This window comes from Mustela putorius, unplaced genomic scaffold (genome assembly GCF_011764305.1).
Source record: "Mustela putorius furo isolate JIRA1106 unplaced genomic scaffold, ASM1176430v1.1 tig00003858_pilon_pilon_pilon, whole genome shotgun sequence".
Taxonomy (NCBI): domain Eukaryota; kingdom Metazoa; phylum Chordata; class Mammalia; order Carnivora; family Mustelidae; genus Mustela; species Mustela putorius.
Genome location: NW_025422010.1, coordinates 15,035,200 through 15,060,313, shown reverse-complemented (window position 1 = coordinate 15,060,313; position 25,114 = coordinate 15,035,200). Strand labels below are relative to the sequence as shown.

The window sequence follows — 25,114 nt, the reverse complement described above, 5'->3', positions numbered from 1 at the left end:
TCAAAGCATCTCTTTTCGCCCAAAGGGACAATATTGGTTTCTCATCCTGGTTGCCTTATAAAGTACATTATAGGCATAATACAAATAGTTTCTTGGGTTTTAACTCTTTTATATTTTTAAAAATCTGTAGTTTGCACACCTACATATGTAATTTTTCATCTGGAAAGAACAGTTCAGTATGAGCAGTAAACATTGCCTCTTTTTTTTAAATCCCTGTTTCACCATACTTTTGCTTTGCCTTGACTATCTTTACTCCCTCATCCTACCCTCTAGATAACCTCTGTCCCTGTGTATTAAGGGAAAACATAGACATTTATAAGAACTAGGCTGTAGTGGTGGTGATCCCAAAAGTCTTTGAACCTAGAATTTGGTAAACCTGTATTTTAACCCTGGATTTTCCATCATATACCTGTTTGAACTCAGCATGTTATCTCACCTCTCATAGTCTCAGTTTCCTTATTAATAAAGTAAGGTGTGGTTAAACTACATCAGTGAATCTGAAATAAGCTCCTTCAACAAACATTAATATATTTTATTTCTCAAGCACTGTGTGACAATGGGGAAGTTATGAATCTCTGGACAAGATGAACTCTTGAGTTTGACTAGCTAAAATTAGCTGTATAAATGCTGTTTTTTATTTTGGAGGATCACGCAAAAGAAGAAAATTATGTGGGAAATAGGTAAGCAGTGATCTGATTAGAGCAGAGTAAGCCATACACAGTGAGAAGAAAACTTTAGGGTACTAGATGAGAGCGAGATTAAAAAATGATAGCAGAATGCAAAAATTTAATATGAACATTTGATCCATCATCTTTTTTTCTGAATTAATTTTTATTCCACATGCCACCTCCGGCTAGTGTAGCTTTTTGGATATCTATGTTAAGATAACCATTGAACCAACATCTCATCAGGAAAATGTGTGATTGGCTTTCACTCTCTGAGTTGCGTGTGGGAAGAATAAATGTGCCACACATTTGCTCTCCCTGCAGTAAGTGCATGGGCTTGTGAAAATTGTTTTCATTCAGATAAATAAACTGCTGGTGAAGAACAGAAGCAACTACCTATAAAACCAGTTAGTACAAGGACAAACAGAGCCTACACATTTTAATAATCCTTAGAGAGCTACTATCTTAGAAATTAGAGTAGTTGAAATTATTTCCTGATTCATTAGTAAGAAATCTTAAATGTGGGGCACCTCGTTAACTCATCTGAAGATCTTGCAACTCTTGATCTTGGGGTCATGAGTTTGAGCCCACTTTGGGTGTAGAAATTACTTAAATGAATAAATAAATAACTTTTTAAAATCTTAAGTGTAATATATACATATTAATATATAAGTAGCCTTGCTTTTGAGAGCTGATAAATTTTTGGAAATTACAAATTAAGTTTCAGTGGGTGCTCTTCCCCCATTGCATTCTTTCACTCAAAGTCTTCAGTTTTGTAGATAGGTAACAACAGTGAGAAAATGAAATGGAGGAAGCAGTATGAAAATAAATTGTCTAGACTCTGCAAATTCATTTATTTAATCAAATATTGGATACCTCCTAAATGCCAAACACTGTTCTGAGTCCTGCAGGGACTGCTTTCATGGAGCTTACAATGAAAGTAAATAAATACATCAGGTATTAGTAAGTGCTATGAATAAAAGTAAAGAGGATTGAGAAATATAGAGCAAAAGCCTTTCTGATGATGTAATTTGAACAGAGCCCTAAAGGAAGGGAAGGAGACCAGGAAATATGGAATTGTTATTAAAATATTTTTGTTAAAATGACATTTGTGACTTCTATGATTGCATTTCACTTATTTTGGAGAAATGAAATGTTTTATTTTGTACATTGATGATACCAAGGTTTGTTTGGTTTCATAATTTCTCTGACAGTTAAAGTAAATTTTAATTAATACCTAAATATGGATTCTCGTTCCAAACTATCCAGTAAGTGAAAGAAGAGTAGTATATTGCTTACTAATTAATTACAATTTTTAAATTACACAGATTTTGTGTGAATAAAATCTTTCATTCTTTGCATTTTAAAACTGCCACCCTTACTACTAAAATAAACCAAATTACTAAACTACAAAAAATACTGTAATTTTTATGTATAATTGCAGAAATGCCAATTGAAAACCATATGGAAAGGGGCTGTTTTGTTTACTTTAACATTCCTTTTTGTGTTCTCTTCCTACAGATTGAAACACAATTATCAGAGTATCACAAGTTGGCCAGAAAATTAAAACTTATCCCTAAGGGTGCTGAAAATTCCAAAGGTTATGACTTTGAAATTAAGTTTAATCCTGAAGCTGGTGCCAACTGCCTTGTCAAATACAGAGCTCAAGTTTACGTAAGTACTATAAGTACTTCAAAAGATTTTTAAATGATATGACTAATGTCTTGTTCATTTATTATAAGTAAGAGTTTAAACTTCAGCATCTTCATAAATGAGGACTGAACACAGGAATAAAACACTGAAACTTTTAATCCTCCTTTGTTTTGGTATTTAAAAGTCTTTATTATACCATCCTCTTTGAATTATAAAGCCTTTTCTTCCTCTCTACCTACTTTATTTACTCAACTAGAAACCAATAACCAATAGAAACTTTGATTATATTTAATATAGACATCAGAATTGTAAAGAGAAAAATTACCTGACCCTTGCTCTTAAGTAAATAAATAATTATTATATATGTGCTTTATTAGAAATGCTCACAAGTTATGGTGTTGAGATCAATTCTTGCCAGAACTGGGGGGAAGAAAAGTGTCCCCAGAGATGGTGAACCTGGAATGAAATCTTGAAAGAGGAGGTATTTATTGGGATGGTCTGTGGAAAGAGCTTCAGGCATAAGGACACTCATGAAGTCATGTGTGAAAGCATAAATATAACAGGGGATTAAGTAACACCAGTCAATAATGAAAAATCTGCACCTAATTTTTAAATATGGCCAAGGATATAATTTATGGAAGAAAATTTTTAAATCGTTCTATTGCATCTTCTGAATTATTCACAGATTTTAGTATTTTAGTGGCCCCTTCAAAAATGACACTTTTCAAAATACTTAGTTTTTTAATAAAGAATGTCAGGATCTAAAGCTATGCATTTTTCCCTTGAGAGTCATTCATGCATTCAGTAAATTATTGATTAAATACATAGTATGCCCCCACCAGCTAGGTGCTGGAGATGAAATACCCAGAAAGATACAATTCCTGCATTTCCAGAGATCACAGTTTACTGGTGAACAGACTTTGATTAAATAAAGCTAGACTCATTTTCAATAGAAAAAATCCATCCGGTAAACATACGGTCTTTTACTGAATTGTTTCTCAAGCAGTAGCTAGGTAGGCAGGTAGACAGACAGGCTGGCAGCCAGATAGTTTACACACCACTATTTTGAGTAATTTGACACTGATGCAAGAAAATAATTACTTGCTTCAAATCAGTGTAGAAAGGATTACCCAATACAAAAAGAATTCACATTCTAAGAAAAGAGGAAAGGTTTTACTATGGTCTCTGGAAAGAGTTTTACATAATAATAGAACAATAAAAATAGAAATAGCATCCAGAAGGTGCAACCCCAACTGTTACAAATAGTATTTGGAGAAAAGAAAAAAGAGGCATTGCATCAGGGCGCCTGGGTGGCTCAGTAGGTTAAGGCCTCTGCCTTCGATTCAGGTCATGATCCCAGCACCCTGGGATCGAGTCCCACATCGGGCTCCTTGCTCGGCAGGGTGCCTGCTTTTCCCTCTGCCTCTACCTGCCTCTCTGTCTGCCTGTGCTCACTCGTTCTCTCTCCCTCTATCTCTGACAAATAAATAAAATCTTTAAAAAAAAAAAAAAAAAAGAGTGCCAAAATTAAAAACAGTAATTTCAGAAGACCTACTAAAAAAGGTAGTAACCACAGGGTTTCCTTTTGGTGATGAAGATGGTTTGGAATGAGACGTGGTGTTTATACAACACTGATGTACTAAATGCAACACTGAATGTACTAAACGCCATTTAATTGTATGCTTTAAAAGAGGTAGTTTTATATTAAATTCATTTTAAATTATTTCAATTCAATCATTTAAAGTGTGAGTTTGATGTCAATAAAAAAATAATAATAATGGGAAACAATGAGGTACTGTGTTGAAAGAAAATTAGTAGAATAGATGATAAGCATAAGAAATACAAGCAATGAGAGCTTCAGGGTTGGTGAACACATGGAAATGCAGGGCTCACCCAGAGGGTATGGAAGCTTTGTCCCCCTTCCAAAGTACCTTGCCTTATGCATCTTTTCCATCTGGCTGTTTCTGACTTTCATCATTCTTAAATAAACTGGTAAACATTTGCCTATGCTGGATACCCACCTTGCTTTATTCATGGAAAAACCCACCCTGGCGATTTCTCTGCAGTAGTATGTCGAGGAGTCCGTGGTTCTTTTTGCAGTCTCTGAGTCTTCATTGTGTAGCTTATTCAACCAGTCATTGGCTGCTGGTGGACATATGCTATGTTTCAAGTCTTGCTATTCTAGCAGAATTCCAATGAATAGCAGAAAGAAGAAATACAAGCAGATAATTTTAAGATTAAACAGTTGAAAAGGATTAAAGAGAAAAATATAAATTATTTTCAGAAAAGACACTGCATTAAAATAAGTGTATTTATAAAATATTTGAATAGCAGTGAATCCCCAGAATCCATAAGCAAATCTAAAATTTTGCAAGTATTCAAAACCAAAAGGAAGTTGCATTCTATAGTTACAGAAATTACATTGAAAATTGGTTTTATCCTCACTCCTGGGTGACTCACTAGGTTGAGCATCATCTTGGCTTCTATTTAGGTCATAATCTCAGAGTCCAAAGATCAAGCCAGGAGTCAGGCTTCTTGCTCCGTAGGGAGTCTACTTGAGATTCTCTCCCTCTTCCTTTGCCCCACCCCTGCATGCCTCTGTCTGCCTCTCTCTCTTTTTCTCTCTCTCTCTTTCATAAATAAATCTTTAAAGAAAAAAATTACTTTTATTGTCTTATTTATGGTGTATTAATTTAGTGTGAAAACTAAATGGCTTCACTTTTTTTTCCTCCAAAAGTGGCTCCTTCTATCACAATACGTAGATGCCTCATGAGAGCTTTTGTACTTAGATATATCATATGTAACCCATATTCCTATGTATTTTATAGGTACCACTCAAGGAACTCTTGAACCAAACTGAAGAAGAAATTAATAAAGCTCTAAATAAAAAAATGGGGTTAGAGGATACTTTAGAACAGGTAAGTAACAAAATGTAGTTTTTAAAAGCAAAAATAAGATTTTTAACTCTTAGAGATGGTTTGTAGTTTCTAAGGAATGAATTTGTACCTTTTAAGGAATGAATTTTTAAGATATTATGTAAAAGGAGAATTGAGTATGCCCTTGACTTAGAAACATTTTAGGTAACTTTTAAAATAACTTAAACATCCTTGGCTATACATGTCATTGATGATGAAATAATAAAATACTGAGTAAATTATCCTTGATTTTAAATGAATAATTGCCTGGGCGTCTGGGTGGCTCAGTCATTAAGTGTCTGCCTTCAGGTCAGGTCATGATCCCGGTGTCCTGGGATGGAGCCCTGCATTGGGCTCCCTGCTCAGCAGGAAGCCTGCTTTTCCCTCTCCCACTCCCCCTTCTTATGTTCCTTCTCTTGCTGTGTGTGCTTCTGCCAAATAAGTAAATACAATCTTTAATAAAAATAAAAATAAGTGGAGAATTATCTCCTTCAACTTCAGATAATTTAATATCCCTTTTTCTTTTTAAGTTTTATATATATTTAAGTAAATCTCTAAATCCAACATGGGGCTCAGACTTACAACCCTGCTATCAAGATTGCATGCCCTTTGGACTGAGCCAGCCAGGTGCCCCTTAATATCTCTTTATACTATAAGGAATTTCAGATGGCTACCTTAAAAGTAGATATGTATCACTTGGGGCTTGAGGCAAAGTAGCTATAATAAATTAAGAGATTTCTATTAACCACATTTTTCATTCTGCACTATGAAATTCAGGGGAACTAAATGCCAGTAGAAGTCTACTTCCAAAAATAGGTTTCATAAAATTCCTTCTTCTAAAATACTTGAAATATAATATAATATATATAAATATAAAAATAATATAACCAAAAGATAACACTACTATTGATTCAGTAACCTTTAAATATTGTTAAAGTTGATTAGGAAGCTATTTCTCAACTGCACACAAAAGGTATTGTTTATATGACACCAAACAACTGAAGGAAAACTCTAGTTCAGCTCTTCAGCTAGTACTGTGGCATTTCAAGGTACAAAATCCTGTCTTTGCTCAGAATAGAAATTTGTTTTTCTCATCTGGAAACAAAACCTATGCATTTCACAAATTATGCAAGTAACCCACATTTTTTTCAAGTTAACAAATTCTATCAAAACTTACTTTGTATTAGAAAGAATCCCCACTCAAAAAATATAGCAGACTTTTTAACATTAGATAAGTGGGCCTTTTCATGATACTATTGTTATTATAATTTGGGGTTTCTATGACATCACACAATGGAAAGAAGATAAGGAACTAGGACTACTTAAACAGGTACTCTGCAGGTGTGTGGGATATTTAAGATGACATCTTCACTTAAGTTCCTTCAGTTTGATTTCTCTCTTTCGTTGGAATGGGCACTAAACCTGCAGACTTTCAAACTGACTTGAAACTTTTTAAAAGCCGTAGGCAGGGGGCACCTGGGTGGCTCAGTGGGTTAAGCCGCTGCCTTCGGCTCAGGTCATGATCTCAGGGTCCTGGGATGGAGCCCCGCATTGGGCTCTCTGCTCAGCAGGGAGCCTGCTTCCCTTCCTCTCTCTCTGCCTGCCTCTCTGCCTACTTGTGATCTCTCTCTGTCAAATAAATAAATAAAATCTTTAAAAAAAAAAAAAAGCCGTAGGCAGGAAAACTTGGAAGGGACCCCCAGGGAGTTCTAAAATGCCTACTATAGGTGGGGCACCAGGGTGGCTCTGTTGGTTAATCCTTGACTCTTGATTTCAGCTCAGGTCATGATCTCAGGGTTCTGGGGTCAGGACTGCACCATGTCCAGTGGGGAGTTTGCTTGAGATTCTCTCTCTGCCCACTGCCCTCCATGCTCACACTCTCTCTGGCTCTCTGAAATTAATAAAACTTTTTTTTTAATGCCTACTGTATAGTATAGGCTATACTATAGTATAGGCTGTAGATAAATATAAAAAGTTTGAATGAAGTATAAACTCCCATTTGGAGGAAAAGACTGACCTGTGGTTACACTAATCAGGTTCCCATTTTTCAAAACCCTTTTGGTCATAGAAAAGTGACTTGTGGAGAAGCACTTGAAATTGTTAAGAAGTTAAACCAAAGTATTACAGTAGCAATAGAAGGAAGGGTACAGATTTAGGAAATGTTGAGATAGACCTCAGGCAATTTTTGGCAGACTGTAAAAGCTGGGAGGGAAAGAGGTACCAACAGTAACTTCCATTTTTTCCAATGTGGGCAACCTTGGGGAGGAAAAATGAGTGCAACTAATCGGCCCTGTACTGGTGATATTGAGCTTGCCTCTGCAGAACACAGACCTCCAAAAGGAAGCCAGAGTAATAGATTCAGAACATGGGGAGAGATTAGGTCTGAAAATACAGATTTCAAGAGTCTTCACCATATAGGTGGTTCTTAAACCCAAATGTGGATGATATTTCTGAGACTATGTAGAGGAAAGTGGCAGAGGATCAAATTTTGAGAAACAACACTACTTAAGAGATAGACAAAGGAAGGAGATTCTGGGAAAAACTCTTAGAAGAGGACAAGGGTCACCTGGATAGCTCAGTTGATTAAGTGACTGCCTTCAGCTCAGGGAGCCCTGGACTCCCAGGATCAGGTCTCCCATCAGACTCACTGCTCAGCAGGGAGTCTGCTTCTCCCTCTGACCCTACCCCTTCTCATGCTCTCTATCTCAAATAAATAAAAAGGGACCAACAGTGACCTTTTTAAAAGTGGCTTCCTCAGTGATCTTCATCATCCCCAGAATTGCTAGTCCAGGTGCAGCAGGTAATGTTGACCTCAACACAAGTACCTCCCTGCTTGGCTAAAAGATAATCAAGGGCTATCCTATTACCAAGAACAACTTTGGCCAGAGTCAAAGTAAGCTAATTTTGAGTCATGAATGCCTTTGAGTCATGTAAATCACTTCTGCCTTGACAATTTAAATTTAGGGAGGTGACCAGTGAGGTATCTCAGTTTGTGGATAGTTAGAGGCACAATTAAATAACCTAAGAAGCATTGCTCAATTGTATATTAGCCATTCAGCCAGAATAATAACCACCACAGAAAAAGAAAAACCCTGTTGGAGCCCAGATCATTCCTGTAAGGCTGTCCCATTAATGGATTAAATCACAGGGATTGCTGCATTCACCTTACAAACCAGGGGTCAATTCGGTTTTCTCCTAGCCTGAAATTAAAAGTTGTTCCAAATACCAGAGAAAAACCTCCCTTAGCAGTAGCCTAGGAAATACAGATGATGGCTTTATCTTTCCAGGCCAATGCCAAAGTAAAGAAAGAGAAGAATAGAGGGTATCATGTTTAGATAAGGTCTGAAGTCCCGATCCAGCACCTTGGGAGGAAACAATCTATCTTACTGTCCCGCTCATTCTCTTCTTAGTTTATCTTAATTTGCTTTAGAGGTCTCCATCATTTGCACAGGACCAATGTCAGGCAGAACCTTCTTCAGCTGTGAGACGCTATGTCTAGGGTTCAGGTCCCTGAAGTTTTCCTGCCGTCAGGGTGGTAAGGAGGTAGTAATAGTCTCTTTCAAGGGAAGATTCAAGGCAGTCTTTGTTCTTAGTAATTCCAAATCAGAAGTCAGAGGAGAAAATTGGAAACATTAATTTGGAAAGTCATAGTCAGATGTGTGAGGAAATTAGAATAATCCAAGACCTAGTCTGATTTATAGATATATAACAAAACCTCAAATGTAACAGGATTATAATTTAATATCTACAAAGGTTCAAACCTAATTTTTCTCTCTGAAATTACACCCATATTTACTGAAGATAACCATGGTAAAAGTAATTTATTTGCATTAAACTTGGTCTCATTATTTACATAAGAATAGCAAGAAAAGCAATTGACCATAAAATCTCTTTTTAAAATTGCTTTACTGGAGACTTGTAAGCATGGTGCACAAATCAAGCCTCATATGGGGCTGCCTGCTCAGCAAGGAATTGTCTTCTCCCTCTGACCCTACCCCCTCACACACACGTGCACTTGTGTTCTCTCTCCTCTCTCAAATAAATAAGTAAATAAGTAAAATCTTTTTTTAAAAAAAGACCAAAAAAACCCTCTTTTTCTTAATTAAATTCATTCCAATCTTACAACCTTGACCACACATAGAATGTCCTTCCCTTATTATTTCTACCAGTTTTAATTATACATATTAAAATTTATACCATTAGAAACTTTTAATTTCCAGTGAAATCTAAGAAGTAAGAACTTAAAAACCATCTTTTACATTACCATTCTGTAGATTAGCAGACTAATAAATACTTCTTTATGATTTCTAGAAACGTGTTTTCTCACAGAAAATTTGTCAGGGTCATGACACATGTTTATTAGTAAGTCCTAATATCTTTAGTTCCTGTGTAAAAGGAATTAAAAAGTAGATAAACCAATATTCAGTAACTAATGTGTTAGTATTTTATCTTATTTGGAAATGATCTGAATAGTGAATGAATTTAACTTTACTGATCATTTAACTTAACCTAGCTAAAACTTTAAGTTTCCAGGTTACCAAAAAGACTTGGGGAAACTATTTAAAAGTTCACCTAAAAACTTTTTATCTTTTTATATCCCTTTAATTTACTTGTTCTTTCCTGTGTTTCAATTACCAACCAAAATTTCATTAGACATTAGACAAAGTCAGTCATCATCCCAAGATAATTTTTCTTGCTGACAGATTTTGTCAAGAGATAACATAAACTGATTTGATTGATAAACCCAGGTGGAATAAGACTTGTATGTATGCATTTTATTCAATGTTTATAACTTGAAAGAAAAGTTTATTTTACTTAAATCAAACAAACTTAAGTTAAACTTAATAATGAATATTTTCTTAGGTGTTGTGAATTCAGAAAGCACTTGGGTTAGTTTCCATTGTTTTTTTGTTTTTGGGGTTTTTTTTTACTTTTTATGAATAGCGAATTTATTTAAGCACTTAGTTTAGGTCAATTAAATAGAGCTTTTTTACAAACTAATTTTAGAGGTAGAAAAATACCACACACCTTTAATGCACTTATAATAGACACACATAAACATATAACAGATATAAACAGAGACCTTCTGGCCTGTTTTACTAGTTAAAAAGAATTTGTATCTAAGTTGTTTATCTGGTAGATAGAGTAATTTAAGGCTACTTGAGTGGATGGCTTAAACTAAGTTTTAAATGATGTTTTCTTTTTTCATTTTTTTCCTGGTAAGAATTATCCCTGAAGTTGTACTTTAACATTTACATTTCAAAGACACAGGAAAGTTACAAGACTTTTAAAATAAATAGGGACTGTTTGGGGACTGGTAAAAAGAAACAGATGAACTTTGAAATGCTTCTAGAGTTGCATTTTCTAGTTTTGTAAAGAAGTGAATAAATCTGAAGATCTAATTGACTTTGTTCAACAATTCATGAGTCACGCAGCATCCCATTTAGCAAATAGAAGAGAGCTCCAAATGATTGCAGAAGGGAAAGAGACTAGAGGCACACAGTTAGGAAGCCAAATAGTATCCTGAATGATACATGGTAAAAAATTTAAACCAGGGCTATTGCAATAAGGGTGTAAAAGAGATATTTAAAGATTGAAACAATGTAATTTAGTGGTCCATTTGGATGTGAGCCTAGCAGGGCTCAATCCCAATCTGAGATCATGACCTGAGCCAAAATCAAAAGTCAAGACGCTTAACTGACTGAGCTACCCAGGTGCCCCTGAAGATTTTTAAGTCAGGGCATAACACCCTTGTAATACAGTAAGCCCCATAATGTATGAAGGCTAGTTTAGAAGTACATGAAACTAGAGGCATACATTTCAGAGACCTAACACTATCCCAAGTGATAAATGGTAAAGACTCAGTCCAAGGCTATTTCAGTGAGAGTGGAAAAAAGATTTAAAGATGGGAACAATGTAATTTACTGGTCCATTTGGATGTGAAGGTTACAGAAGAGAGGAATTAAGAATGTTCAGATGTCTAGCTTTGGTATATGATGTTAAAGAAAAAAAATTATTTATGACACTTGTTAAAGGAAGTAAGGTGGACTTCATTCAAGGGGGACCATTACAAAGAGGTTCTATAGTAGATGAGAGAGATTGGGCTCAACTCCAAATACAACAACAACAAAAAGGGAATTGTAACCAAGGAGAGTAGAATGCAGATCAGTGGTTAAAGAATTACTGAGAAGAAACTCTAGGGGTAAGGGACGATACTGTCTAAACCAGCCTAATAGGGGTAAGGGATGATACTATCTAAACCAGCCTAATAGTGTTCTTGCTGAAAGCAGGCCAACGTGATCAGACACCAGCTGAAGGATGTTGAAGGGACTTGATTAGATATTGAGGTTAAGGATTCTAATTAAACTGTCTTAAGCATGATTCTTGCTAAAATTGGACAAAGACAAACACAGAAGCCAAAGGAAAACTCTCTTTGAGAAGAGAGTTCAGAAGAGCTGAGTAGTTTGGTCAAGGAGAGAATCTTTTGGTGGTGATATTCTAGATCCTTGATAAAGAATACAAGAGAAGGTTGTAGAAGAAAGAATTTCAGTCTGGGATATACTGAGTTTCAGATGTCTAGAACATCAGAGTGGAGACTGTCCTGTAGGCAGTTGGACTGTGTACATAGATATAAATATGTATTATTTAGCATGCATTTAATTAAAGCCAAGAAATTTCCCAGTTGTGAAAATGAAAGAGCAAGCTCTCCCAAATGAGCAGATGAGAATACAGCCAAGATCAGAATCCTGGGAGAACATTCACTTCCAAAGTACAAACAGAGAAAGAGAAATCCATAAGGAAGAGTTAGAAGGACCTCCCAAGACTTAAAGAGAAAACCAGGAGCGTCTATGGTCATAGAAACCAAGAAAGGGGATTTCAGAAGGAAGTGATCGACTAAATATGTTACTCAGATATAAATCATGAAAGATGTTCTTTGACTTTAGCAAACAATTTGTTGATGGTGATCTTTGCAAAGGCAACTTCATGAAGCAGAGGAGCCAGAAAGCTTATTGCTGTGGATTTAAATTTGAATGGTAGTAGCAGAAGATACTATAGTATTAATAGTCTACTTTCTATGGAATGCTACAATTAGATCATCACAAAATTTGAGTCTAAGGAGACAAGATGGAACAGTAGTTAGAAAGTGGTGTATGGGAAAGATTTTCATTTTGCAGGGGGTGAGGGAGCGGTTGTTTGAGTTTAAAGGTGAAAGAATGAGTTTAAGGAAAAGAATTTAAAAAATTAGTTTAAAAAATGAAGTTTAAAAAATTAGGAGTGAAAGGTATTGATGTATTTGAACATAGTTCATGAAGAAATACCAAGGCTTGGGATCTAGAGAAGAGGTAAAGGGGTTCTCTTCATGAGGAAAATGGGTATCATGCATCCTGAAACTGACAGAAAGAAGAAGGGTCTCGTAAGAAATATTTTGGTTGTTGGGAGACAGGAAGTGATGGAAATCCAATCTAGTGGCTTCTGTCTTCTCAATGACAGAAGAAAAAAGTTTTCTAACTAAAGTAACTAATGATATCTTCTCTGCTTATAAACTGTTGGACAGTTGTTTACTGAATGAATGAATGAAATACTGAAGGAAGTATACCAAATATTAATAACAGTTCTTTGAGATTATAGAATTATTAGTAATTTTTATTTTCCTTAATTTTTCCCTTATTTACTACAGTGGAAATGTATATTTCTGTAATAAGGTTGGGGGAGGGGTGGGAATGTTTAATTGATGAAATTTTAGCAAAGCTCACATGAAAGTTAGAAGCTGCTCAGAGATTAAGTAAACATGATTTTGACAAACATGACTTCCTAGTGGAAGTTCTGATTATTTGGCTATGCAATGATCTTACTGCAGATAAATTTAATGAAACAACTGGTTTAATTCAGCACTTTTCTTCAGAAATAACATATCTTTTTTTTTTTTAAGATTTTATTTATTTATTTGACAGACAGAGATCACAAGTAGGCAGAGAGACAGGCAGAGAGAGAGGGGAAAGCAGGCTCCCTGCTGAGCAGAGAGCCCGATGCAGGGCTGGATCCCAGGACCCTGGGATCATGACCTGAGCTGAAGGCAGAGGCTTTAACCCACTGAGCCACCCAGGTGCCCCAGAAATAACATATCTTTAAACGGGAAGTTTATAGTGTAGGTGTCAAGGGCCAATCACCCCAAGATGTGCCACTTTGGCATGCAGCTTATTCAGAACTGAAAGTATTCAATACCCAAAAGACTCTGGAAGAAACTTTGATCTCCACCTACCCCCTAATTGCCTAAAGGAATTAAAGGTCCTCCTCCCAGAAGGGAGGTATCACCATAGATAACTACAGTATAATATAAACTAGGGATGGTAGACAGTGAGGAACTTAGCAAAGTCTCTTTCTTAAAATTCCTCTCTATGTCCCATTTGTGTCTGTGTGGCCTAGAAAACATTTGTTTACCAAACATTAACTCTTCCATCTTCCTATGAATTGCTTTCCTTTTCTTGAAATCCCAGACCCCTACCCCCCTTATCTTTAGCTTACGATGACAAATATACTTCCTTTTGCTTGTCTTTAGAATCTCATGTCTTTGTGCATTCCCCATACATACAAAATTAAATTTGGTTTTCTCCTGTTAATCATTCTTATGTCAGTTAAATTCTTAAACCAGCCAAAAGAACCTTAAGGGTAGAGAAAATTTTTTCCTGCTTGAATAGCTTCAGTAACTTTAGTCTTGTGGGGGCGGGGAGAAGGCAGAGGAAGGGGAGAGAGAGAATCTTAAGCAGGCTCCATGCCCAGCATAGAGCCCAACACAGACTTAATCCCATGACCCTGAGATCGTGACCTGAGCCAAGATCAAGCGTCAGACGCTTAATCAGTTGAGCTGATTGGAGTTAGAACATCTAGGTTGGAGTTGTGGGCATATGCTCTCTGTATGATCCTACGTGAATAGCATTCATTCTAGCCAACTCTTCTCATTTGTAAAATAGAAAAGGAATATTCTTTATAAAGAGACTTTTGATAATTGAATGAGAAGTATATGCAAGTTTCTCTAATAAATAGTCACTTTACCATCCTATCATATACCAAACAACAATTGCTTCACTAAATTTCTCCTAAAAATATGTATGCGTAATTTTTTTGTGACTTCATATATGTGCTGAACCATCCTTTTAAAGAAAGATCCAGCTTATAGATACATTTTTCTATTTTTTATTTCCTAGAGCAAATATTTTCTTAACCTAGCTGGAAAACATTCTATATTAATTTCTGGTAACTTTGGAAACACTTTTTTTCTTTAATTTTGGTTTCAACAGGCTTAAAGCTCAAACTTTAATAAGATTAAATGTGTTAAATTTATTACTGTTTGGGAGAATCCATTGATTAATAACCAGTTAGAAAACATCCACTAAAATCAATATGAAAACTTCTCTTTAACATCCTAGAAAGTAAACACACAAATGGAAAGCTAGATAACTAATAAAAGAGATGAAATGTAAGTAAATCTAGACTTCAAAACTAGAAGGTAAAAACAACTTACATGTATTAACAAATTAATATAAAAATGTTCAGAGTGTATATAATACATGTAATATTTATAATACTATATAAGATTGCTTACAAACACCCCCACAGCAACTAGTAGAAAAGTACCTGGTATCCTTCTTTTACTGGGAATTAAGCCAGACTTTTTTTCCTAATTAACTCTGTATTTTAATATTGTACATTAAAAAAATATATATGTCTTTTTGTGTGTTTGTTTTTATTTAACTCCTCTTTGGGGAATAATAAATTCTGAGAACAAATGATAGGTGAGAATCCAAAAGGACTAACAATAACATGGTTCAATCGGTAATATGAAAGTTTTATAACTTACTAAAATGTTTTTGGTGTATGGTTATGATTTCTCAACCCAAGTTTTATTCTCCAAGCTAAATACAATGATAACAGAAAGCAGGAGAGGTGTAAAAACTCTGAAAGAAGAAGTTCAAAAGCTGGACGATCTTTACCAACAAAAGGTTAAGGTAAGAACTTTGCCACAGTTTGTATAGGTAAGCTTTGACCTAGTCTTACATCTAAGTAAACATTTAAGCTTAACTTGTGTTTAAGTTTAGTGTAATCTTCTAAAGTTTATTGTAAAGAGTTATTTTGTCCTTTTAAAGGATTTTTTTCCAGGAATTGGGCTGTTTCACATGAGAACACGTTTACTGTTTCATTAATATTTTAGACTTGAATATGAGATTCTGTATCCTTGTTAGACCAAAACATGTTTTAAATGTGATCTCTTCTACCTTTTTTAGAAATTTAATGTTAAGTACTCCTAAAGCATAAACCTCCAATAAGGCTTGTGTATGTGATTGCCTGGAAAGAGTTATAGCAAACTGACTAACTTGGCCAAATCACAAAGATATTTTATATGAAATTTAGAATGTGGGAAAAATAATAGGATTCTTTTCCCACCACCTCTAATCCATCCACCTTCTCACCATGTTTTACTTAGGGAAGCACTCGTGTGACTCTTCATTTACCATTTATAAAACTGACAAGAGAATTTTAGTCATACTAATATCTTTTACTTAGTTACAGCAACAAAGTATTAGGAATTGGAAATTTTCTCTTGGCCTTGTATTGCATTTAGGGCCTATAAATTTTGTTAAGTAGTGAGAAATTTTTGGAAAATACACCACAGTAATGTGATCTACATGTGAAATATGAGCTAGTTGGTAATCATTGTTATTTTCATATGTTCTCCATGACAGTACTTGCATTTGTCCTCTTAAAGCACTTCAGTGAAAGCCTTTCATATTTCATCTTAACCTAAGAGTTGATGACTTTGGGCTCCTTTTCCTGTGCATATTTCACATATGTGAAATAAAGGTAGTGTGAAAGTTACCCACATTTTTGCATGTATAAAAGACCTCTTGATGATCATAGGAAATATTTAAGTCATTATCCTAAGGTTTCTTATAGTACCTACCTGAAAATACCGCTGAATGAATTCCATATAAGGCCTGTTGAGAAGGTCATATTTAGGTTTACAGTATAAAATTTCCAAAAAAGCTTTTTAAAGTCTCATACATGTAAAACAGTACACATTCTGAGAATATAAATGATGGTGCAACCTGATTTTTTTTTAATGTGTTACATATAGATGGTATGTGGAGTATAGTATATGAAGTATATAGAACACAAACATTAAAAATTATAACCATACGCTTATCTTGATAGGAAGCTGAAGAAGAGGACAAAAAATGTGCCAGTGAGCTGGAGTCCTTGGAGAAACACAAGCATCTGCTGGAGAGCGCTGTTAACGAGGGCCTCAGTGAAGCTATGAATGAATTAGATGCTATTCAGCGAGAGTAAGTTCATGTAACCAAGATTTATAATGTTTATTTCAGATTAATTATTTAACATTTCTGTAAAACCAGATCTATGTTTATTAGCTTTAATTTATATTATAGAGCTACATGGGAAAGAGGAAGTAGTGAACACAGAAAGAGCCTATAACTTGAAATACTGTCCCTAAATGTATTCTGCTACTATTATAGCTATCGCCTCCTAAGAAAACATTTATTTTTACATATAATTAATAAAGGGCTTTTAAACACTGAAAACAGCATAAAATTTTCAGTCAGTTGAAATACTTTGGCTATTTGTTTCTATTTTTAAGATATTTATACTTTCTGGAAATTATATATACAACAAACTGTATCCTGTAAATTATATGATCATTGTGCTGTAACACATTATGTGCCCTCATAATAATCACCACACTGCAAAATCATGCAATGAAAAATCAGCACCTACAGTAAAATTGGGATTGGGCACAACACTCAAAATCAGCCAGTGACACACATAAACAAAAGATGGGAACCTAACTAAAATGTTAGCACAATTGTACATATGTTAAATGTTTAAGAAGTACATAAATGCTATGATAAATATGACACTATATTTTAAAGACTCCAGAAGTTTGCCTGGGAAAGGGGCATTCAAAGGGTTGCAGCTTTTAAATTATTGAAATGAGGTGGAGGGAGAATTATCCAAAATCAGATGGGAAGTTTTAACACCAGAGGTGGATGCATGTGACTCATCACATAATGTAATGAATTGAGGGAGCTGGTACACATTTGAGGTGTGTGTTTATATGTTTTTATATTCCTTTGCGTCTGGATTCAGCTGAGGACAGTTTTCTGCATTCACTTAGTGTTTTTCAAGAAGGAAACGGCATAGGGACAACTGTATGACTCAGCTGAAGAACATGGAACTTTTTTTTTTTTAAAGCATGCAACTCTTGATCACAGGATTGTGAGTTTGAGCCCCAAATTTATTAAAAATAAATAAATAGATAAACAGACTCTAAAAAAGGAAAGAAATGTCATAAGCAAATACAAATTTTTGCATTATGGTCAAATTGCTACGTAATATTTCAATCCAAATGGAGCAAATGCGTGTTTCCAAACAAGCAACAGAACTAACTCTATATGCTACATTTCTTAGTTCTTCATTATCAAATTACACATTGTCAAGTTTTCCCTCTTGGTTTCCATATTATTTTAAAACTTACATAGAAAGAGTTTTAGCCACATTGTGTATTAACAGTAACTAAAATGGTAACATCCTTTTTTAAAGAGTATTCTGCCTTTGTGTATATAATTTTCTCATGCAACGCATAGAAAGTCAATATACTGAATCCATAGGCTCTTTTTTTTAAAGTCTTAATTAAGTGACCCTCAACTAATAAATTCTGACTTTGAGATCAGAAGTACAACCCTTAAGAAAAGCACACCTCTTCATTTGCTTATTTGTAGTTTAGGGATAAAAAACTCAGCTGAAGCATTTTTTTGGCTTACAGTCTTTGTTTTTAATTTGAATTTGCATACGTTAAAAAAAAAAGAGAGACTCCCACTCCCCATTCAAATGTATTGAATGCCTTCTCCCTGAAAGCATTTAAATTTACAACCCTTTTGGAGATTCAGTGAAGACCAATTGCCCCCAAGTTTTGTATGTTAAGGCACAAGGTTTTGGTGCTGTTTTGTTTTGGTGCTTGCAAAGGATCTTTGAAAATGTTTTTCCGTCTTAATGGCTGAGAAGCAAACAGCGCATATACCAAACACAGTCTGCGTTTATTGAATATGAAAAGGAGAAGTGAGCTAACTAGAACTGATGGATTAGGGGTTTTCTCCTAGACAACTCAAGCAAGAGTTTTTATTCTACAGATACCAACTAGTTGTGCAAACCACAACTGAAGAACGACGAAAAGTGGGAAATAACTTGCAGCGTCTTTTAGAGATGGTTGCTACACATGTAGGGTCTGTGGAGGTAAGTGTATGAAGGTCTTTCCTACATTCTAATGAAGATTTTTAAAACTGTATTTCTATTTTGTTTCTATATAAATTAAATGATAAATTTTATTTCTATGGAAAATATATTCTAGTAAAAAGTTATCAGAAGAGTCCTGTTTAGTGGTATGTAAGGAGCATCTGCATTTCATAAAACAATCTGTTTTGTTCACATAACAACAACATAAACAACATGTAATGGTATTTATTACATCAATAGTATATAATCATGCGCCAGGCCACATTCTACATACTGAAAACATACCAACACGTTTAAGATTTCAGTAAAATTAAGATGAAAGAGCATGGGTTATGACAAATATTTTTCCTTTCCATTAATTTCATGTAAAGTACTTATAAAATATAGAATGAAGTACTTATGAAACGTGAATCATAGCTTTAAAGTTCAACAATAATACTAGTCCTCCAACCTGCTGTACAGAGCCCAGAAGCCAAGCTAAACTGCTAACCTTTAAAATTCCAGGGTCGTCTATTAGGTGATAATATATTGACAATTGTGAATAGTGTAAGAGAAAAAAATAACCTCATTATATCACATTGTTAGTCTTCCATTTATTGAAAATAGCATGTGATATGCTATTTCTCCTCCTTTCTCCTAAAAGACATTGAACTGCATTTTCTTGTATGCTGGTGTTCTTGAGTGCTTGGTGAAAAGAACTAAGAAAATAAGCTGGATCCTACATCAGAAAACCTGGCTTCTCCCCACTTAGTGGCTCTATAACCTTTCATAGGTTCTTTTTCAACAAGTATTGTTAATTTGAACCACAGACCAGATAATTATATGACTAATTACTTTCTTGTTCTCTCAAGGATGATGTATAATAAATGCATAAGAGGAAAATTCATTCCCAACCTGTGATGATTGGCTCAGATTGAGAAACTCTACTTATATGTATCATTTTGCTTCTTTTGGTCTTCACCTCCTCCATCTGTGTAATGAGAGGGTTGTACTAAATCACTGCCAACATCTTCACATCTCTATTCTCTATAACAATTAGTTTGACCTCAGTGTTAATCCAATAGTGATTTATCACAAGGGATTTATGTGAAAGGAAACCGCAACTGTTAAAGTTTTACTCAGTTAACATGAAGTTAGATTTGAAACCCTAATGATTATTACTTTTTAGTTTCTATTTAGTTCATTGTTGTTCAAGATCAGATGGCATTTTCAGAGCACTTACTTTGCACTATGTAAGAATTACAAATAGCCAGTAAACTATGGAAGGAGCCCCTAAAGTCAACCAATCATCTTTAAAACCTAATGTGAGGAAATTTTACAAGTGATAAAATTAGACTGTAGAAAACAGAGGACTGTGGATCTAATGGTATCTTTAAATGGGGTATTTTTCCTCTGAGGTAAAACGTTTCCTTGAGCAGTTCCTGGTTGTAGCCCCATGCAGGTCCTGTATGTGTCTTGATATTCTAGACTAGGAGAGAGCAAACTACAGCTCACAGGCCAAATTGTGCCCACAGGCTGCTTTTGTAAATAAGTTTTATTGGAACACAGACACTTCATTCACTTCCATACTCTTTATGGCTGCATTCCCACTACAGTGGCGGGGTTGAGCAGTTGCAACAAAGGCCATTTGGTTCACAAAGCCTGAAGTATTTGTTATTTGGACCTTTACAGGAAAAAGTTGCTGACGCCTATTCCAGAATTCTACCTTCTTGAAGGGCACAAAATCTTTTTTGTCTGTTAAGATGTTCAGAAATTATTATTAAGCTGTAATAACAAACCCATTATAATACTGATGCATATAAACCAAGCTCTGACAGAGTGCAGAAAAAGATGGATAAGCATAGACAGAAGTTATATTTTTAAGAGAGGTTGTATTGCAGACTAGTGGGGTAAAATGAATTGTTCAATTAATGGATTTGGGATTCCTGCCTTAAAACATAAACAAAAATCACTGCAAGATGGATTAAGAAATTAATGTGAGGCTAAATTTATTTTTTTGGAGAGAGAAGGAGGGCTGGGGAGAGGGGCAGGGGAACAGGGAGAGAGAACCTTAAGCAGGCTCTGCTCCCAGTAGAGTCCAACATGGGGCTTGATCCCACAACCCTGAGGTCATGACCTGAGCTGAAATCAAGAGTCAGACACTTAAGCTACTGAGCCACCCAGGCAGCCCAAAGTGAGGCTAAATTTTTAACTTTCAGAAAAATTATAGACACTATTTTTATTCCTCAGGAGTTGTAAAGTAGTTCTTAAATTAGACACAAAGAGTAAAAACCACAAAAGTAATTATTTATAAATTCACCTTTGTTAAAATTAAGATCTCTACATCAAAAGACAAAGACTGGAGGGACACCTGGGTGGCTCAGTTGGTCAAGCTTCTGCCTTCAGCTCAGATTATGATCCCAGGGTCCTGGGATCAGCTCCGCATCCAGCTCCCTGTTCACTGGGTAGTCACTTTTCCCTCTCCCTCTGCCCCCCCCCAGTTGTTTACTCTCTCTCTAAATAAATACATATATAAATTTTTCTTTTTTTTAAGTGGAAAGGCAAGCCACAAAACAATAATTTTTTAAGACAACTAATAGTATCCAGATACATAATGACCTCTGATAACTAAGTACAGAAGGTGGGCAAAAGACTTGAATGGGAATTTCACAGAAAGCTAAGGTGGCCAATAAACAGGAAAAGATCTACCGCTTCCCACCCTCAAGAAATTGGCAAAAAAATTAAAGTTTGGGAATACTAAATGCCAGCAAGAACATAGACAAATGCAAGTTTTCCTTTATACTACAGGGTTGCAAACTGATGTTAACAGTTTTAGAAAACAAATTTGCAATCCCTAATAAAATCCCTAGTTCCTTTCTAGGTATTAAGCTAAATTTTTACACGTGTGCTAGAGTACTAGCACTATTAGTACTAGTACTATACTAGTTGAATAGTATCCTCTCAAAATTCATGTGTATCTAGCATCTCATCATGTGACATTTGAAAAAATAAGGTCTTTGTGGATGTCATTAGTTAAAATGAGGCCATAATAGATTAGGTAGTTCCTCAACCTAGGGACCAATATCCTTATAAGAGTCCATGTGAAGATGGAGGCAGAAATTAGAGTGACACAGCTGTAAACTAGGGATTACCCAGAACTGCTAGAAGCTGGTAAGAGGTAAGGAAGAATTCTTCCCCTAGAGCCTTCAGAGAAAGTGGCCTTATCAGTATCTTGATTTTGGACTTCAAGCCTCCAAAACTGTGAGGAAATAAATTTCTTAAGCCATATAGTATGTTGAAATTTGTTATAGTATAATTGAAATAGTAAAAAACATAACCCAGCGTATTAATTTCCTGTTAGTGCTATAACGAATTACCACCAACCTAATGGCTTAAAGCAACACGGATTTATTTCCTTATATATCTAGAGGTCAGGAGTGTAAAATGGGCCTTCCAGACTATAATCTTTCTAGAGACTAGATGGAATTTCTTTGCCTTTTCCCTTTTCTAGAGCCACCTATACCTCTTGGTTTGCAGCCTCTTCAAAGCCAGCAGCACAACATCTTCTATCCCCTCCGACTGCTTTTCTGTCCTTACATTTTCTCTTTCTGACTCTCACATTGCTGATTCCCTTTTACCAAGACCCTCATGATTACATTGGGCCCACCAGGATAATACAGAATGATCCCCTTTTCTCAAACTCCTTAACTTAATCACATCTGTAAAGTTCCTTTGCCCTGTAAGATAATGTGTTCATAGGTTCTGGGAATTAGGCCATGGACATCTTTGAGGAGGCTGCTATTCAGCCTACCATACCTGGAAATAAACTAAATAGTAAAATGGATAATAAATATTGGTATGTTCATGCAATAGAAAACTATTTGGCAGTACGTGAATAAACAAGCTATCTGTATTAACATCAATGAATCGAAATACTGGGTGGAAAAAAGTCATAGAATATTATATTTAATATCATTCAGTAAATATGAAAGATAAAACCTGGTACCACTAAACTAGCATATTGTCCAGAGATACATACATATCTGTGTGGGGTAGGGGATAAAAGTATAAAGAAAAACAAAACATTGTTGAGAGTGGTTGGCTCTGGGAAGAAAAATGGGGTTATGATTAGGAAAGGACACAAAAGAGTAGCCCTTACATTCCCTGTTCTTACAAATGTTACCATTTGTTTATATATTTCACAATTAAACTCTTTAAAATAAATTAATGTTTCTTCTCTAATAATTGCTCATTGTTTTTACTAGAAACATCTTGAGGAGCAGATTGCTAAAGTTGAGAGAGAGTATGAAGAATACATGTCTGAAGATCTCTTGGAAAATATTAGAGAGATTGGAGACAAGTATAAGAAGAAAGCTGCTCTAATTAAGCCTTCGGATGAATGAAGATAAAATATTGATTATCTAAACAAGAACTTTATTAACAGTGTAAATTTTTAAATGTCCTTTGTAAGTTCAAAAAATCTCTAACATATCTTATACCCCTCCTTACAATGAAGTCTTATGACCGTATCTTCCCAAGCCTGTGAAATATTTTTATATTTTTTATAAACCTAGTTTGTTAATTTAAAGTATGTATAACCCAAAATTATGGTAACTTGTTAGATTGTTATCTTTAGATGTGAAAGACTAGTTATATTATGTATCCAGAGTTAATAAAATCATATCAACAAAGTGTGTTTTTCCCTTATTTCTCAATCTAACTTCAGATGGTTAGAAGACAGTTATTTTTATCTAAACCAGGAATCAGCAGACTGGGCCAAATGCAGTCACATCCATTCATTGACACATCATCTATGACTACTTTCACAGTACAGTGGCAATGTTTATTACATTCATTAGACTGCAGGCCCAAAAATTAATTATCTGGCCCTTTACATAAACTTCTCCAGTTCCTGGTATACGCTCTACAAAGGCTGGGGCTCTACAGACTGTCAACAGTCTGTAAAAGAGCTACCACTGAACATCCTAGTGATACTGCTGCCCTTCTCACCAGGACATTCCCTGTGGCCTTCATGCATGGGTTGTCCTCAAAGTCCTCCTATGAAACCCTGGGGACTCTTCTGCCTTCACATTGTGTGTTGCAGCATTTTCACTTCCCTCAGCCTTTCTGTTTCTTCCTCTACTCTCTGCAAGGGCAACACAGGCATTTCCATTTGACTGAGTAATAGCCATCATCTTATCTATCCAGCCTCCTCATCAGTGAGTTTACCAAATCTGCTGGGGTCCTTTACAGGGTGTTAAATTCTGTATTCTGAAAAAGTATCCCTAAGCCAGGGAGTTCTTGCTTATTGAACTTAAATGTATTAAGCACCTTTGTGGTACTGGAGTGGAACTGGAGATCTTGATATGAACTCGTGGTTTGTAATATATTGATTCAGATAGAAGTATTTAGATATATGTATGTATATAAATACTTATATTTTCTAGCTCTGTCCTTGGGGGAAGGCATTGGCACATTAGGAGCAACGAACATATACAGTGCTCAAGCTTTGGTTTCCAAATATTATTGTCCATTAAAAAGGACCAGTCATCTTTGGAGAACTGGCCGATTCCAGGGATTGAGCAGGGAAAGTAAAGACTAGGCCTGAAACATTGGATTGTGTCAGAAAGTAAGTGAATACTCAAAGAATGACAGAGAAATGTCAAAAAAGGATAGAGGAGTCAGCCGGAAGGGGGCTCCCACTGGTCAAACCTGGGACAATTTAAACATCAAAATAAATAATGATAGCTATAGATTATTACCCATTGATTAAAGTAAGAATCCATGGGCCCATAGTCATATAAACAGTAGAGAAGGGTAAGTTCTTTGAGTAGAATGCCAAGTGATTAGTGTAGAAGTAATGAATAATAGAAGTTAAAAATCACTTTGCATGTAAAATTTTCTAGAATTAGAAATTAAAAAAACACTTTATGTATAGCAGCGTGGTTACAGTTAACAATACTGCAGTGTGTATTTGAAAGTTACTTAGACAGTTGATCTTAAGTTCTCAGCACAAGAAAAATGTGTTAACTGTGTGATGATGAATATTAATTAGACTTACTGTGGTGATCATTTTGCAGTTATATGAATACTGAATCATTATATTGTACACCTGAAACTAATATGTCAATTATTTCTCAATAAAAAAAGCATTTTTTGGCAACTATCATAGTAATAATTCATTCAAGAGATATAGATATTAAAACTAGTAGGTGAAAGCTTAGTGATATTTATATAGTCCCAAAATATCTTCCCATTTCTTTTTTTCTTTTTTTTAAAGATTTTATTATTTTTTTATTTATTTGACAGACAGAGATCACAAGTAGGCAGAGAGGCAGGCAGAGAGAGAAGAGGAGGAAGCAGGCTCCCTGCTGAACAGAGAGCCTGATGCGGGGCTCAATCCCAGGACCCTGGGATCATGACCTGAGCTGAAGGTAGAGGCTTAATGATAGAGCCACCCAGGCACCTGATAGACTATATTTTAGAGGAGTCTTAGGTTAACAGTGAAATTGAACAAGTGTGATTTTTAACTCTACAATCAAAAAAAGCAAAAATACTGGAGGGGGGTGGCACTTAGGGTGGTCATCCCTACAAAAAGTC

General features: G+C 35.3%; 1 protein-coding gene across 1 annotated transcript in view; it reads left to right on the top strand.

Annotated features, from left to right (window-relative positions):
• Positions 1-23,206, top strand: part of NDC80 (NDC80 kinetochore complex component) — a 47,340-nt gene extending 24,134 nt beyond the window's left edge. The window contains exons 11-16 of the mRNA XM_045065414.1: positions 2,187-2,339; positions 5,147-5,236; positions 15,145-15,237; positions 16,442-16,572; positions 18,433-18,535; positions 22,780-23,206. Coding sequence (XP_044921349.1) covers positions 2,187-2,339; positions 5,147-5,236; positions 15,145-15,237; positions 16,442-16,572; positions 18,433-18,535; positions 22,780-22,917 — 708 coding nt within the window. The 3' untranslated portion in view covers positions 22,918-23,206. The remainder of the gene's footprint in view (positions 1-2,186; positions 2,340-5,146; positions 5,237-15,144; positions 15,238-16,441; positions 16,573-18,432; positions 18,536-22,779) is intronic.
• The last annotated feature ends 1,908 nt before the right edge of the window (positions 23,207-25,114 follow it).